Raw genomic sequence first — 17,146 nt, forward strand, 5'->3', positions numbered from 1 at the left:
GGTGTGAAAATGAATTCCACTCTCATATCTCTCTCATGTAGCTAAGATAAAGCCAGGAGACAGCTAGCTTAGCTTAGCATAAAAATTGGAAACAGGAGGAAGTTGCAAGCCTGGCTAAAAGTTAGGTTATGTCTTGTTTGTTTGATTTGTACAAAAACATTTGGTTTGTTTAAAGGTTAAACACTGGACTATTTCTTTGCCTTGCTAGCTCCCTCTGCTTTCAGTCTGAATGCTAAGCTAATAATCGCCTGGCTGCAGCTTCATTTAAGGCACTGACATGAGAACGGTATGATTGTCTCATCTAACTGTAAGCAAGAAAGCAAATAAATGTATAAGCAGTATATAAACACTTCATAAGTTGTTTGTAACACACTACAATGTAGTTGTAAGCAGATATTAGGGTATTTTGTGTTAATGCAAGTGTTTAATGCAACGGTTAAAATTCTCCCATGAAGCATCCTGAACGAGACTGTCATATAAAAAAACAAACAAAAAAAAACAGCCCATAGTTCGTCTGTGCCAGCAGCTTGTTGCGACCCATAGTTCTGTTTTATTGTTGAGTGACCTCTAGCGACCACAGCAATGACGGGAACAGAGTAGGAAGTCGGCTCACGCAGTATAGAAAATGTTATGCAGCGGTCGGGGTGGATGAACGGGGTCGACAGGTGGTGGGTGGAAACAGGTTATTTCCTGTTTGTTTCATTGTTTCTTCATTAATGACCGTTCCACAACCATAACCTCATGTTTATTACTGTCACCATGACGACAAAGGTCCTCTAACCTTAATGAAGTACTTATAAACCAAGCCACGATCTTTTCCTATACCTTACTAAGTAGTTTTTGCACCAAAACCTTAGAGACTGAGACGGTTCCACACTGTTTATGACAAATAAGCTGCGATACGAATGCTGCTGGTTTGTTTCTGTGGGTCGTGTTGCAGGGTGGGGACAAATTACTTATATGGTCATTTAAGTTGGAGGACTTAAAAGAAAAAAGGAAACCCTCGATTCCTTCAAGCTAAAATATTTACAAAATTTAGAGTGGTAAACTAGAGTCCAAATCTTTCATTCTTGGCCCCAGAAATAGTCTGAAGAAAACTTAACTAAAGGTCCACTTACTAAATTTTCAGCTAAGTTTACAGCTACATCTCATGGCCCCTCATCAACAGATGGTGCTCAGTGGTCATGGAATGAGAAAAGCATTTATAAAGAAATACTTAATATATAAGATGAATATAATAAACAAATACTTCATATTTTGAATTTATGTAAATATAATGGTGTTAAATTCTTCAGGGGTTTATACGCCAGTGTGGGATGCTTCACGAGTCTTAAAGTTGTTGTCAGATCCATTAATCAACACTAAAGTGTCTCTATATCTGCTTACAGATAACTGCATTAAAGCTAAAGTTATCAGCTATTTATTAATTGTTATATGCTGCTTATAAAGGCTACATAGAGGGGGTTAAAATAAAGTGTTAATCACAAAACAAACAAACACAAGCAGCATCGTCACACACGCCTCATACACAATAATGAGCTGAATTAGTGGTAAATTCGTGGACCAGTGGTAGAGATGGGAAAGTTTGCAACCCCTCCTCATTTCAGCTGGAAGCCCTGTGATGAGACAAAAGGAGGAGGTAGGAACCTAAACGCTTTGTGTGATGTGTGTAATGTGTGTGATACATGTGTCTTGCCTGAGGCTCACTGCTTCACTTCCCCGTGTGAAATCCTTTCCGGTTGTGGTTTGGTCTGCAGCTGGTCTGTTTTATCGATCCTCGTCTGTTCTGTACTAGAACATTTCCTCTCTCTGGCTTTAGAAGTTTGTCTCGGATCTTCCTGCACCTGTGCTGTTGAAATGTTTCGGGTGGGTCTTTTCCATATTTGACTGTGTCGCTGGGTTTGTCGCCACGGTGTGTTTGTTCTTTGTCGACTTTCTTCCCCCCAGTCTTGTATGGAATCAGTGGTGTGTTTTTCTGAGTCTAGACTTATTGTGGTGCCACCATTTACAGATTATCAGAGGTGTGGACTAGACTGAACTTAGACTTTACAAAATCAAAAAACACATGCCATTCAACTAAAGTATGCAAGTATAATCATCAAAAATGTACTGAAAGTATTCAAAGTAGAAGTATTCAGTACGCAGAAAAATGGCCCCTGTGACCATGTTACATTATATCATTAATGTGTACACAGCATTTTACGGTTGTAGTCATTGAGTTAGAGCTCATTTTAAAATATATTTTATATAACTATGCTTACTTTCATTATGGATTTAACCCCCTGACTATGTTTATCAAGTAGTCAATTATTAATTATTAAGTAATGATTATTTGGTTTGTAAAACTTAATTAAAATAGTGAGAAATGCCTTTAAAAATGACTTAAATGATCATCATAATAGTTGCCAGTTAATTTTCGACTAATGGTTTCTACTGTACTTGTATACACTGTTAGAAGTTTAAACTTTGTCAAAGCATCATATTCATATTTTATAAGCTCTTCATATGTTTTTTTATGCAAAAATCTTAATTTGTAAAATAACTAGTAGCTAAAGCTGTAGGATAAATGTACTGGAATAAAACATACAATGATTTCCTCAGAAATGCAGTGGAGTAGAAGTATAAAATATCAAATTGTTACTTGAGTAATTGTACTTGTTATATTCCATCACTGCTTGTGACTCCCAGGGACGTAAGACTCTTATTCTGGAAGGACTTCAGTCCCTCCCCAAGCCCAAAGATAAAAGCTGCACATACCAATATTTTTAGATTAATAATTTACTTAAAATGCAGTAATACACTTTGATTTAATCCAACAGACTTGAGACTTGTCTTGCAAAACAATCACTTTGTCCCACCTCTGCAGACGATTAAAATGTCTTTGTTTGCTGAAACAGTCAACTTCCCTCGCCTCCTCCTCTATTCTTCATCTTTGTGCTTCTATGAGACGGTTGTTCTTTTTGCTTGTTGTCAACGTTGTTCTTTTCTAAACTGTCTTTTTAACGCTGTACAAATCAACTCTAAGTTTGTACTTCTAACACTTTCCCCTCTCCTTCTCTTCTCTCTGCGACAGAAATCTCGCTGTGACGTCGGCAACTTTGACAAGGAGTTCACAAAGATGGCGGTGGAGCTGACGCCCACAGACAAGCTGTTCATCATGAACCTAGACCAGAACGAGTTCCAAGGCTTCTCCTACACCAACCCCGAATTTATTATACAAGTCTGAGGAGTTCCTGTTGGTTAGACGCAGCCCGGACAAGACTTTACTCCAAACCCGAACAGCCCAGTTACATTTAATCCAAGAGTCATCCAGCATCTCATCGGCAGCCCGGACTCACACCAATCATACACACACACACATAAAAATCCTCAAACTCATCCCCCCGCCAGCGTCTACACTGGACAGTAATGAATATCATAAACATACATACTCACATTTAAAGACACACAAGCAGCACGATGAAATACAAACCTAGATGGCTTCAGCAGCTGGTTGGTCACAGCAGGACTTACTTTGACCACGTGGTAACAGGCCAGTTTCCGAAAAAACTCACGGGACCTCGTGTTGAGCAGGTCAATACAGCGGCTGACGATCAAGAGCCACAGCGTATGTGTAACTGTGTGTATGTGCTCTATCGATCGGCAACAGCGTGTGTTTGTTTACTTGATTTCCCTCTCTTCGGCCTGTAAAAGTTGCGTCATGAACATTCCATGATCAATATGTCATGTATGTGCTCACACACACACACACACACACACACACACACACACACACACACACACGTTTCTGCATAGGCTGCGGTTTGGAGGGAAGGAAGGTTTTGAATTATGAAAGTCCAAGGCCCTGTTCATCAAATGTGGCTTATTTAATTCAGGCTTACATGCTGTTATCAGGCTAAAAATAATCCTGTTTATTCTCATGCAGATAATTTGGTTCTTTGAAAGCAGCGTGAAGATTGGTTTGGTTTGTTAAGCCTTGTGCCGGCCTGTTGTACGATTTAGGCGTGTTGGGATCCCTCCCTGCATGCACTGGGACAGTAGCTTCATGGACATCAGTGTCATTTAAGGCACGCTCCCGCATTTTACTGCCGTTAATAATTTCTACATGGTGCTCCAAAGTTTTTCCCACGCTTTCATCGCTGTTGAATTAGATATGATGAGTGAGTGTGGTTAGACTGTGAGTGATGTTGGTGCTCGAGCGGAGAGGTTCTCCCAAACTGACATGTGAGAGACTTCTGATAAAAGCAAACAGGCCTGCTGCAAAACGAAACCTCACTCCTTAAGAAGCAGATTTAAATGCATGAACTATTTTCAGCAATCCAAGCTCTGCAGTTAATCATTGAAGGAGTTTTAGTCTTTAAATTACAAATTCCCATTTTAATGGAAAATGTTATTGGTCTTTAATAGTTAGAATTTTTTTGCTGAGTTTGTCTTTTTGTTCACAGTGTCTCAAAAACTGGGTTGATTCTGTTTTTTTAGTCACAAACTTGTATTTTCTCTTAGCAAATACTGATGATTTCTCAAATGATAATTATATCAGTATTCTTTCATTATAAAGCTAAGTGAGACGTTTGAATATGAAAATGAGCTCATGTGTGGGATTCCCCCTCAATGCAATATCCTTTCTAAAGAAGAAAGGATGCTAATATTGCTAATTGGCTAAAAAGTTGAAAAATAAAGAGTTAAAAGATATACTATAAAGAGATACTGTATCTATTCTGTGTAAATTGTCCACCTGCTAAAAGGACAACAAAACCCTGGCAACACCTAAGTCAAGCCAATTACATCAATAGGCCATAAAAGTGCAAAGTCCACATGTAATGAATATCTGCTTTTGTGTAACTGAATTTACCTTTCGCTCTGATTACAGTCTCAGCTTCTAATATTGGTGCGGCAGGTCCAGTATTCTCCCTTCAGCCTGAACAGATGCAGTGAGGTCTAAAAAGAGAAAAAGGCAAAAGATTTAAAACAATAAAACACCTTCCAGGCTTAACTGGCTGCGCAAATGCAACTTATCACCCTCATGGTGTCTTACCTGAAGTAGAAAATATGTACAAATACATGAAAACAATTGTTAAAATCACCTCAGAGATTAAAAAAAGCCAAAGTGAAGAACGTTTCGAGTTAGCTTCAAAGAACCAAAACAAAAAAATCCAGAGTCATATTTTCCACGTATGAAGAACAGGGCCCTGATTTATAACCTCATGTCTAAGTTAGTCCTGAACTTAGTCTTAAGCACGTCTCGTCTTCCAAACTGATGCAAAAAAAAAGAAAAAAAAAAGAAAAAAAAAGGAAAGAAATTCCCCAAATGCCTGTTTGGCAGTGATATTTAACAATGTCTCTGTCTTTTTTCTCTTGCTTAATCTCTCTCTTTCTCTTCTCTATGGCACTGTGTATGCAGTGGGTTAGTGCTGTGTAGGCCTATACAGTCTTTGTGGTGCAGCTCCTCTATGCATGCCATATTTGTTGGTACAGTAGTTCTCTAAGATTTGCTTTCGACATCGTGGAGGTGAGAAACTCTCGGTGTCTTGAATTTATCGATGCAAGTCAGTTTTATGATATCCATGCTCAGATCAAGTTTTTAGTTTCCACTCTGGATGCTGCGTACGCTATTTCTGATAATGTCGAAAATGTGCGCGGCTAAAGAGTTTGCTTTAAAAAAGCACGGAGCAAAGACTGTTTGGCTGTGTGTTAAATGAACATATAAAATAGATGTAATTATTCTGTATGACTTGTGTTTCTGTGTATGTGTAAATAGGAATGGGATCTAGAGCTAGATGTGGTTTCCATGCAATGACGCACTTCCTCACACCCCATCTCCCTGTCTCTCTGCTCTTTACCCCTGCCAGCACTCTCAGCTTTTACTTTGTTCTCCAATTTTATCTCTCCCCTTTCTCCTCCTCTTCCTCTTCTCCTTTCCTTCAATCTTAATTTGATCTCTTTTTCCTTCTCTGCTTCTCCCCTTTCTGCGGCTCACATTCACATCGGTAAATTTTAATGAGAAGGAACTGGGAAATGAGATTGGCAAGACAAGAGGGAGAAGGGAAAAGAGGGGAGAATAAAGTGTTTACTATGCAAAAGGCAGGAGAAGAAGAAGAAAGAGGATGAGGAGAAGAGGGCAACTTTTATAAAGCAACCTGAGGAGATGGTGTAACAGGACAGTATTCATGTGTTGCATGCGCCGTCTTTACCTGCGCGTGAGAAACACCTCCAATATGATACCTACATTAAAATGAATTATCATAATACCATTTCAGTAACTCTGGCTCCTGTCTTTTACTTTGAAGGGTTGTACACAACAGCCAGTAGTGAAGGAAGTATTCAGATCCTTTATTTAGGTAAAAGTACTAATATCATACTGTAAAAAACTTCACTGCGAGTTAAACTGCAGTGAAAATGTTACTGAAGTAAAGGTATGTAAGTAAAATCAGGAAAATGTACTTAAAAGTTACAAAAGTAAAAGTATGCACTGCAGCAAATGGCCCCTGTGACTTCTATGCTATTATATATTATATTATTGTAATATTATAACTCATGCATCAATGCATAAGCAGCATTTTGTGGTTGTAGGTTGGAGCTAATCTTATACACAAAGCTGTAAAGTCTGTAAAACTTCTGAGAAATGCTCATCACAATTACCCAGAGCCCAAAGTGACACCTTGACACTGTTTGTTTGACAAAATTATTATCGCAACAAAAAGGTGCAAATCCTCACATTTGCATTGGAGAAGCTGGAACCATGAAATGTTTGTCATTTTTGTAATAGTTGCCAATTTATTTTCTATCAACTGACTAATTGATTATTGAATTAGTCATTTCATTTGTTATGTTCTTGTTCTTAGGCTTCGTTCTCCGGCAAAAATGTTCATATTGACCAGCAGCAGATCGTGAGGGTTTGCTTAGCCAACATTAGTCAGTAGAAGAGTCTCAGATCCAGGGGCGCGGTCATGTGATGAAAATGTATAAGGGTATGTGAACTTCCAACAGAAGAAAATCATTTTATTTATTTAGTTTTAAATAATAAGCCATCATTTTTTTTGGATTTTGATTGCTTTGTCGTCTTCACACATACTCGCTCACTTTATATTCAAACCCTTAAATATTCATATTCTCATTTATTCTTTTATTCATTCAGATGAAGGGGCCCCACAGGGCTCCTTCCCCATTTTCTGGTGGATGTAATCCAGATGAGGATATTAATATGAAGGACGTGAAGGCCTAATGAGTAAACAGCTGTGACATCAGCCACAAAGCTCCAGAGATATCAATATCTCTGTAATATTTCTCTTATATAAAGTGTAAAAGACTTTCCACAACTATTAATATTTCACCAAAGTCACTTTCATGTAGGAGCCAAATATTAAAAACACCATTACTCAGTCCAACATTCCCTGTCCAAAGAAAATAGAAATATAGCTTAGCTGCAAAATATTTTACATTCAAGATTTGATAAATTCATAAAATATTTATTTATCTAAACAATAAATGTAAATTATGAAAATCTGCAAGTCTTGAAAAACAAGTTATTTAATTAATTGTTGCGTTCAGAATTGACCTGGTGTGGGTCAGTATAACACAGATGTAATAATGGGTAAAAGATTTGCTCCTGACATGTTTCATGACATGTAAAAATATTTTTGCTTGGAATAATAATTTGTGTCTGATATTTTTATTCCCCAAAAGAGTTTCTTCGCCTTCACTGGAAAATCCAGCAAATTTCATTTCAGACGTTTGACAGAATCTGTTTCCTACTTCATTCAAATGTATTTTGTCAGTGTGTGTGTGTGGGCTGGAGGCTTCAAGTTTCCACATCACACTTGTGTAAGTTGCATACTGGATAATGATTGGCCTCTGAACTAGTTGTGATGTCACAAAATCCCACTCTACAAACAGTGTTCAACTCAGATTGAAACTTTCCCTCTTGAGCGTGAAAACAGACTTCTAGTGTCAAACTGTGCACATCAGTCTGGTCAGAGAAACGCAAACAGCCAAGTGAAGCAACAATAAGCAAAACACGTGTTTGAGTGGAGGGGGACTTTAACTTTACCAAGTGGGTTCCCACAGTCAACTGAAAATGACACAAAAACTGGGCACATGGTTTTTGGGTAAAGTTGCTCTGGCATGATGGAGGCCCACACTGGGTCAGTATTGAACCTAATCACTTATAGTCTGTACTGTCGCTGATTTACAGGCTAAATTATTTGCTATACAGTGTTTTCTTTAATATAATTGAACTTATTTTACATACATAAACGTTTTGAATACTTCTTTCACCACTGGATTGTATGAGGTTACATAATGTACAGGGTTTGTTTTTGTGGTCTCTTCGGGGGAACATTATAACCACTGTGCAGATGCTGAACTGTTGGTCAACACTGCGCTCTGATTCAGATGTAGGCTGCCGGCTTCAGGAACACACTGCTACCGGAGGGCGGGATTATCCTGCAGTTTACTGTCATGCAGAGTTGATGTACGATAAAGTAGATCGTGTCCAGATGAGCTTTGCTGCCGCCGCCGCTGCTGCTGATGCTGCTGCTGATTTCTGGATTGTTTTATCCAGGATGTTTGCTTTTCCACTTTTCGCTCCTCGGGCCTGGGTTCCTCTCTAATTTTTTACTTTGTGATTTTTGACAACACATCCACATCCCGGGGTCCTGGGTCTGCGGCCCTGACATGGAAACGTCCCAGCTCTGTAGAGTTATGAAGGCAGCTTAGTGAAAAATGACCTTTCCCTTAAACCTGCAAAGTTTTTCACCTATGCGAGTTTAGCGCAGGTTGCAGAAGATGCGCACAAAATCGGAGTTTCCGTCACTTTCAGCCGACTGGATCCACACAGAGAGAAGACACCGGGGAAAAGTTTTCAGCAGTTTCTGAACCCCGCCGGTCTGTCCACTGGAGGTCTCCGGGAGGAGCGGGCAGAGGAGGCTGGGCCGACATGAGGCTGTGTAACCGGGGTGTGATGATGCTGCTGACCACGGCGGGGGCTTTCTGCGCCTTCAGCCTCATGACCATCGCCGTGGGCACGGACTACTGGCTGTACTCCCGCGGGATGTGCCGCTCCAAGAACCTGAACGACAACGAGACCGTCCGCAAGAACGAGGAAGTCCTGACCCACTCCGGTCTGTGGAGGACCTGCTGCACGGAGGGTAGGAAACACACCACTCCTGCATGGTCTCAGCATTGTGCAAAAGCCCTTATCATAATTGTTATTTTACAGTAGTCTGTATTTCTATGATGATCTTGCAGCACGGACTAAATAAAAATATTGGTCAATTGTAGTTAAGTAAAAGAAGCAATACTACATTATTAAATACTCTAGGAAACTTAAGCACCCCAAGAAAATTTACTAAGTACAACGAGTATCAGCTATTATTGCAAAATGTTCTAAAAGTATCAAAAGTAAAGCAGGTAAATGTCCGCTGCCAGTGTTGTATTATTATAGATTTTGTCAGTGCATTATTCTTATTTAACTTTTACATAGCATTTAGCAGTTGGTGCTTTTTTTTTCTTAACAATTGTATTTACTTTCCCGTTGTTTAATTAATTGTGTAAAATAACTACTAATGATAAATAACTGAAGTGGGGTAAAAGGTGCAATGTTCCCCTGAATTGCAGCGGAGTAGACACGATATCTTTCTATGTATAATGTAATGCTGTGGAACACCATGTATAAAGTAATGACATGGAAATAGTGCTTAGTTACATTCCACCATTGAGAGCACCCACGTGATAGCAATAGTGTTGACAAAGTGTTTTACAAATAAAACAAAGTTTAAAAGAAACTTGTAACTGTTTAGCTAGTAAATAAGAAAGTCAAATTTATTCAAATAATATCTTTCAAAAGCAGAGTAACAAAGTGCTTCACAAGTGCCCAAAAAAATATGGCACTATAAATGTTTGTCAAACATAGAGAATTGAAACAAAATAAAAAAGAAACAACATAAAACCACTGAGGTGATAAGTTATAGAAATGCGACTGAGAGCTGATCTCATACTCCACTAACCAAAACCAAACATTATCTCTATGGGGGAAAACTGATTTGTTAAGCACTGAACGTCTCCTGCAGCACATCCCATTCATTTTTGATTAATGGCAAGATTCAAGAGGGTGCATCTCAGAGAGCGAGGGAGGAGTTTAATTCCTGGATATGTGATATAATGAAATGAAATGATCAATTATTCATTGCTTTTTAATATAGCACCTCTCTTTGTCTTACCTCATACCCCCTGTTTGCTTTGCTTTGTTAATTTTCTGAGATGTCCAGCTCTTTTATTTATGCCTCACTTCCATCCCTGTGCTCCTCTCAGCCCCTCCCTCCCCTGCTGCTCCACTATCTCTTAACTCCAAAATGGTTTAATGGAGAGGTAACAAAGCATGCAGAGGACATCAATGCCTCAACAGTCCTGTGTGTTTGTGTGTATGTGTCTATCAGTCTGCATCACACAACGCCACCTGCAAGCAGACAGACACAAAGATGGAAAGCTGAAAGTTGGTTTTGTACTTTTCATACACTGTCTTTATTAGAAACTTGTATGATTTAATTCTAGTTAATTCTAGTTGTCTTCTATAAATTATATTAATCCTAATTCTTTTTTTTTTTTATCAATGCAAAATAACAAAACAATAAATAGTGACATGACAGGAAACAAAGATAGAGACGTAGATAAAACATAAAAATAGAAGAGGTTCAGCACTACAGACAGACATTTACAATGAGATACTGTTAGTATCTTCCAGAATGAAGTCACTGTACAGCTCGGTTACTTGCATGTCAAGCAACAACAAAATTGTCCTCCGAAGTAAGAGTTTGATTAAAGACTAATGATACTAAGCTGCAAATGCTCAGAAAATTTCTATTCTTGCTGAGAGTAAGGAGAGAGGTCCTAGTTTCACATGTGACCTCATCTCATCCTCATCTCTCCATTGTGGGCTTTGCTCTCTGACCTGTTCACCGCGGCCGAGTTGTAGCCACTGAATGAGTTTGGTTTTGGTAACCATGGTGACTGAGTCACATCATCAATACTGTTCAATCAGTGCAGCACATAGGGACATATTCATCAATATATCCCTGTGTGTGCAAATGTTGAAAGGCATTACATGGCCAAAGGATAGTGAGAGCAGGAGACAAACAGTCCAGCTGATTTCTGAATCCTCACAGGATGAGAATCAACATCAAAATATATCAGAGGCGTTACAGGTGATTATGGTGACAGTCTGTGTGTTTGGCAGCTTGATGGTTGGTGGGACTATTAAGTGTTGGTGATGGTTTGGATTCATCAACATAAAGTGCCAGGAGATGTTTCCTATAGTGAACTGTCAGGACCTGAGCAGCGTATATTTAAATATATATAAATATAAAGCAATAGACTGACCTAAATTATTTCTTAGCAATAACACTTATAATAAGCAACACAAAAACTTCATGGCTTAAACGATGTGAGGAGGAAAATCAGTCAAATCAGTGTGGTAAAAGGTCACAAGCAGGCACTGGTTCATGTTAAAGGGTCACAAGCCAAACAAAGCTGGGAGCCACTGGCTGAAATCAACTGTGAGTATAATTAGAATATGCCATTGCTTCTGTTATGTGCACACATGATGTTAAAGGATGCTCTTCCTGTGGCAACTCATTAGAAGATGTCACAGTTCAGAGAAATATTATTCTCGATCCTCTGACTTCTCTGGGCTCAGGCAGAGACTTTCATATGCATAATATCCAAAGCAAAATATATAAAGCATTCGCTAGTTAAGGCCTGGAGCCGAATTGTTTCAAGAGCAGGAAAAAAAAATCCATACAAAACCCATCAGATGGTAAGCATATTTAACATTTACTGTCAGCAAGTCACTGTTAGAGTATGCAAAGTGCACTGGGTCAGAGTACATACTATGAAGAGTAACGCAGAGCCAAAGGAGTTTTTAAATGGATGTAATGTGATGTATTCCTCTCTTTGTCTTTCTGCAGGGACGTTTCGGGGTGTTTGCAAAGACATTGATCACTTTGCTGAAGATGGAGACTACGAGCAGGATGCTGCAGAATATTTACTGCGTGGGTAACACAGGAACGTATAACTGTGAGATCTGTATGGGATACGTTGTATGTACCGTGATTGTTACAGTTGACTCAGTGGATCAGTGGAATTCACCCTGGCTAACTTTGTTCAGGTCGTCTGTTTTAAGTCCTCGCTCCTCTTCCTATTCTTAGTTCATTCGGACTTCCAGATTTAAACAAATGTCATACACATTTAGAATTTCATTGTTGCCGTCTTCACCTACATTGTAACACTGGTGCGTTCGTTTATAATGACCTACATCATAGGTGTCCAGTCTCTAAAAGTTAATCCACACCTCCCAGCCAATCAGAATCCAGAATTTACAGTCACCACGCAAATGTTGAATATTCCCCATTTCATTCTCCTCTGTCCTCTTCCTCAGGAGCAGTTCGGGCCTCCAGCCTCTTCCCCATCCTCAGTGTGGGGTTATTATTTCTCGGAGGTGTGTGTGTAGCTGCCAGTGAGTTCTACAAGTCACGCTACAATGTCATTCTCAGCGCGGGTATACTCTTTGTCTCTGCAGGTCAGGAAAAAAAGCACATATGTTCATCACATGTTAACAATCCCCATGTTAAAAAACAAAACAAAAAAACAAGCAGGTTATTACGAGCCATAGTAATGTTTTTATTGTTTGGTGAAGTCAGGCGGAGTAGTACAGCACATAGAGCTACAAAGTCCACGTTAGGTGGAGGAGGTAGGTGTGTGTGGGTGGGTTGACGAAGCGCAGGACTTTCACACAGGAGACTGTTGCTTGTTTCCCATTTCAAACTGATAATTTTCATTGATTCCGTTAACCGTGACTATTGCATTGTTTCCATTGTTACCATGACAACAAAGGTCCGCTCCGATCCGCTCGTATGGCTCATATCTGTGGGTAGGGTCAAGCGACCTCTGTGGTCATGTAGGTAGGAGGATTTTAAAATCTTTTACTTGTTTATAAAACACTTTGTTGTTTTGCACCAGCCTCTATGAATTAGGATGATGGATGAGCCTGTGGCACAAGTCTTTTAGTTTTTCTAAAATGCAGGACTGAAATGTTCAGTGGGCCATATTTTAGTTTTTATGCTGCGAGCTGGTGAAGAGCCTGCAAAAAGATCCGGGAGCAGCCTGAAGAGTTGACCCTTTACCCCTTTAGACTAATCTGTGAAGCACTTTGAATTGTACTTACCTTTAAAGCAGCTATACAAATAAAGTTTGATTGATGGATCATGTCCTTCCCTCTAAACTCTCCCAGGTCTCAGTAACATCATTGGCATCATTGTGTACATATCAGCCAACTCAGGCGACCCCAGCCAGAGCGACAACAAGAAGAGCTACTCCTACGGCTGGTCTTTCTATTTTGGGGCTTTGTCCTTCGTGCTGGCTGAGATGGTGGGCGTCCTGGCAGTGCATGTGTTCATAGAGAAGCACAGGCAGCTGCGCACGAAAGGTCGGCCTTCCCTCATCAAGCCACCCATCTCCCGTGGCTCATCTTACTACCGCAACCGATACTACCAGAACCGCAGCCGCCGATACAGTTACAGGAGCAACCACAGCGCGGGGGACTCGACCTCACACTCTTTTCGAGCGTCCTTGGTGCAAGAGCGAGAGCCGTCCCTCTCCACTGACTCCAAAGTCACCGGCATGGCAGCGCCACTGACAGTGGGCTCAGAGTTCATGCTTTACACCTTAACCTCGCCGCTCAAAGACGGTAAGCTTGACGTGGCCGTGGATGATTTAACTACTGCAGTCGCTCACAACAACACAGACATTCTGCCTGGAAACTGTGCTGCCAACAGAAGGACCACGCCTGTGTGAGCGGAGATGTTCAGTGATAAAACACAAGAGGAACTTGAGTGAGAGGAGAACATTAAATAAGAGGAAATCCTCTCACTTCCAGGGTAAAAGAAAGAGGAAAGACTTTGGATATTGGCGTAGAGGAGCATCAACTAATCTGTTGTTTATTTGTAGTCGATGTTTAGTCGATGAGATGTCAAAAAACTGTGAAAAATCCCAATTCCAATTTCCCAGAGCCCAATGTCACGTCTCTAACTTGTTTGTTTTTTCAATTCATAACATTATAAAACAATGAAATTCAGTAAATCCTTATGTTTGAGATGCTGGAATCGGATCAAATGACAAAAACGATTTTTAAATGATCAAAGTAGTTGCTGATTATTTCTGTTAGTCAACTATCATTCAAGCTCTAGACTGAAGCAAACAGTCTCTTTCATCTACTGTTGACAAGGTCTGAGAAACAGAGATGGAGTAAAGAAGAACACAATTTTGAGATCTACTACTTTCTTGCTCTTCGTATGTCACTTTGCTATGCTATTGCATTAGCTGTGTCTACTGTATATCTGTAGTGTGGGTGACTGAGTGTGTATAGTTTTAGGAATGTGTGTGTAAGACACACAATCATGCAGAGAGAGACAGAAAGGAGCAGCATCCGTTAAAATAAGAAACTATTACATAAAAAAAAACGAACACACACACATACACCAACACACATACATGTGGGATTGACATAACTATGTCCTGTTCCTGTCCTCCTTTTTGTGGACCTAAGCACAAAATCGAAACCCATTAAATGCATTAAAACGCTATCTGTCTCTCGCTGTGTGTGTTTATGTGTGTCACTGTGTGTGTTTGTGTAAGCATGTGAGCATGCATAAGTGTACCAAAAGGATTCTGCCCATATGGTTGTACCGCTGAGTCTCTGTTTACATCAAATAAAGCTCATAAATGAACAGAATCGCTCAAAATGTGCTTCAGAGAGAGACAAGAGTGGTGTAGCATTGCTTCTTTTGTGTCGTACAGGGCATGTCTCAGGTGTCCGTGTGTACATGAGAAAGTGAGAGAGAATATTCAAATATCTGTCCTTGCATAAGTGGGCACAGAAGCAAATGTCCAAGCATAGTGCAAATATATAAACAGGCACAAACAATTTATCAAAATTAATGGATGCCCCTGTACTGCAAAAACATTAAGGCCCTCGTGTGTGAACATGCATGAGTTAGCTGTGTTAGAGACAATGGCAGCGGAACAGCAGGCGGACTAGGAAACTTGATGGGTTACCATGGCGGCGGCATGATTCAGGCAAACATTAAAGGCAGTTGTGCTATTGGATTCAGATCAGGTGAGGACACTGAAGTACATCTCATCCATGAACTCATCGTCAAGTTCATGAAAACTAACAATTTTGCCTTGTGGCATAGAGCATTATCATGATGGATCATTAGAAGATGGTGAAGGGGTTCAGTCCACTTCACTTCAGTTAGCATTGGGTGGAATGGGTTCTCTCTGTTTTCTCTTCTTTTGGAAGTCTGTGTGTTCTGCTTGTGTTCAGAGATATACATGAGAAAACTCTGGCAGCGGTGGGATTCGAACCCACGCCTCCGAAGAGACTGGAGCCTTAATCCAGCGCCTTAGACCGCTCGGCCACGCTACCTGTATAAAACATCTAAAGTTTTTATGTGGGAGACTGACATTAAAGGGACACACTGTATAATGTATATATAAATTTAGGATGATAGTTAGTAATGCTTTGCATTGTGGCTGCATCAGTTGATTGATTTATTCATTGACTCAATAAGTGAATGAATATTCTTGAATGTACAGTTGGTATGTGCTAAATTGGCACCTATTGTTAACATGGAAGCCAAAATTATAGAAATAATGGAAAGTGTGGAAAACCTTTACAACAAATTTAATAGACACTAAGAATGTATTTTATGTTCTTTGAATATATGACACAACAAACCCATCATTGTAGTTTCAAAGACAACCCATCTCCACTCACAACCTAAGTATGAACTATATTAATCACACATGTAATTTCAAGTGAGTTGACTTTAGTGATTGTTATAGTTTCTGAGATTTACTTGATAAAACCCTGGCAGCGGTGGGATTCGAACCCACGCCCCCGAAGAGACTGGAGCCTTAATCCAGCGCCTTAGACCGCTCGGCCACGCTACCTTATAATGAAGTTCCTGGAAATTATATTCATCAGAAATACAGTATGATTTCCATATAGATTCGGATTGAAGGTTGGCTATGTTAAGCATTAAAATGCATCAGTTGATTGATTTATTCATTGAGTCAATAAGTGAATAAATATTTATTAAATAGTAACGTGCACTTGACACATACTAAATCAGCATATTGTCATTATGCAGGCCAATTTCTGTCAAAATAGCAAAAAGCTGATGAAAAAATTGGGCTCATAGAAATGAAAAACCTAATGTTCAAAACTACTTGATACTAAGAATCTTTTGCAATTTGGAGGCAGCACAATCATCTCTCACTCATCTCCTAAATCCATAAATCTTGGTCTCCACCAATATGTGAGGGAAATATTTGGATCTTTAGCTAAATGCTTCACCATGATTATTTCATTTGGTTATGGGCAGGTAGTGTACAGTAGAGTTATCACAGCTTTTTTTTTTTAACAAAGCAGCTGCCTGCTGCATCTGGAAATGGGGTTGATATTGTATTGTTTTGTATCGCAAATACAGTAAAGTTGGTCAGGCCGTAAAACCAATGATCTGAAAACACTAAAATGCTGCTAAGACCTGAGGTGAACTGCAGATCATCCTTTGTCCCTTTTAACACCCAAGATATGATACATATGACCTGTAATTCCCATCATATACCGTAGTTGCATTATACTTTTTCAATACGCCCATTTAAACCCTGTTCCACAATGGCTTTTGTCAACAGCATGGTACAAGCCCAAACCTACCCCGACCCACTTTCACTCATGTCAATGTATTTAGCAGCATGGTAGTGTTTGTATTATGGGAATTTACATGATAAAACCCTGGCAGCGGTGGGATTCGAACCCACGCCTCCGAAGAGACTGGAGCCTTAATCCAGCGCCTTAGACCGCTCGGCCACGCTACCGCAGACCTTTAGAAAAAGACCATTAAATTCCATTGGTTTATATGGAGAGTTGAAGGGATTTGACATAAGAAATAAATGAAATGATGGAAATGGTCAGATTTTCTATATTGATCATACAAAGTTTTCTACAATTTTCAACGTCTACTGAGAGCACGATAATTTTACAGTTGTAGTTACAGTTTCAATCATATATTCAGCACGTAATATGGTTTAC

At 39.7% G+C, this 17,146-nt stretch overlaps 1 protein-coding gene and 3 non-coding genes across 4 annotated transcripts; 1 reads left to right on the forward strand and 3 right to left on the reverse strand.

The window, feature by feature from the left end:
• Positions 1-9: 9 nt before the first annotated feature.
• On the forward strand, positions 10-14,755 carry LOC111663254 (voltage-dependent calcium channel gamma-3 subunit-like). The gene is made up of 5 exons (XM_023417386.2): positions 10-1,639; positions 3,074-9,146; positions 11,961-12,044; positions 12,431-12,571; positions 13,283-14,755. The coding sequence occupies exons 2-5, from the start codon at positions 8,936-8,938 to the stop codon at positions 13,843-13,845; spliced, it is 999 nt and encodes a 332-aa protein (XP_023273154.1). The 5' UTR covers positions 10-1,639; positions 3,074-8,935; the 3' UTR covers positions 13,846-14,755.
• A 641-nt stretch (positions 14,756-15,396) lies between these two features.
• trnal-aag (transfer RNA leucine (anticodon AAG)) lies at positions 15,397-15,478 on the reverse strand. Its single transcript has one exon. It is a non-coding gene; the product is annotated as a tRNA-Leu (tRNA).
• Positions 15,479-15,923: 445 nt separating this feature from the next.
• Positions 15,924-16,005, reverse strand: trnal-aag (transfer RNA leucine (anticodon AAG)). The gene has a single exon. It is a non-coding gene; the product is annotated as a tRNA-Leu (tRNA).
• Positions 16,006-16,850: 845 nt separating this feature from the next.
• On the reverse strand, positions 16,851-16,932 carry trnal-aag (transfer RNA leucine (anticodon AAG)). The gene has a single exon. It is a non-coding gene; the product is annotated as a tRNA-Leu (tRNA).
• Positions 16,933-17,146: the final 214 nt, after the last annotated feature.

This window comes from Seriola lalandi, unplaced genomic scaffold (genome assembly GCF_002814215.2).
Source record: "Seriola lalandi dorsalis isolate HSWRI2012SDOR001 ecotype SW California unplaced genomic scaffold, Sedor1 jcf7180002054574, whole genome shotgun sequence".
Lineage (NCBI taxonomy): Eukaryota > Metazoa > Chordata > Actinopteri > Carangiformes > Carangidae > Seriola > Seriola lalandi.

Excerpts from the sequence above, each read along its gene's own strand:
- LOC111663254 (XM_023417386.2), top strand. The coding sequence starts at position 8,936 with ATGAGGCTGTGTAACCGGGGTGTGATGATGCTGCTGACCACGGCGGGG. Across the intron at positions 12,045-12,430 it reads TGCTGCAGAATATTTACTGC|GAGCAGTTCGGGCCTCCAGC; the intron begins GTGGGTAACACA and ends CCTCTTCCTCAG. Across the intron at positions 12,572-13,282 it reads TATACTCTTTGTCTCTGCAG|GTCTCAGTAACATCATTGGC; the intron begins GTCAGGAAAAAA and ends AAACTCTCCCAG.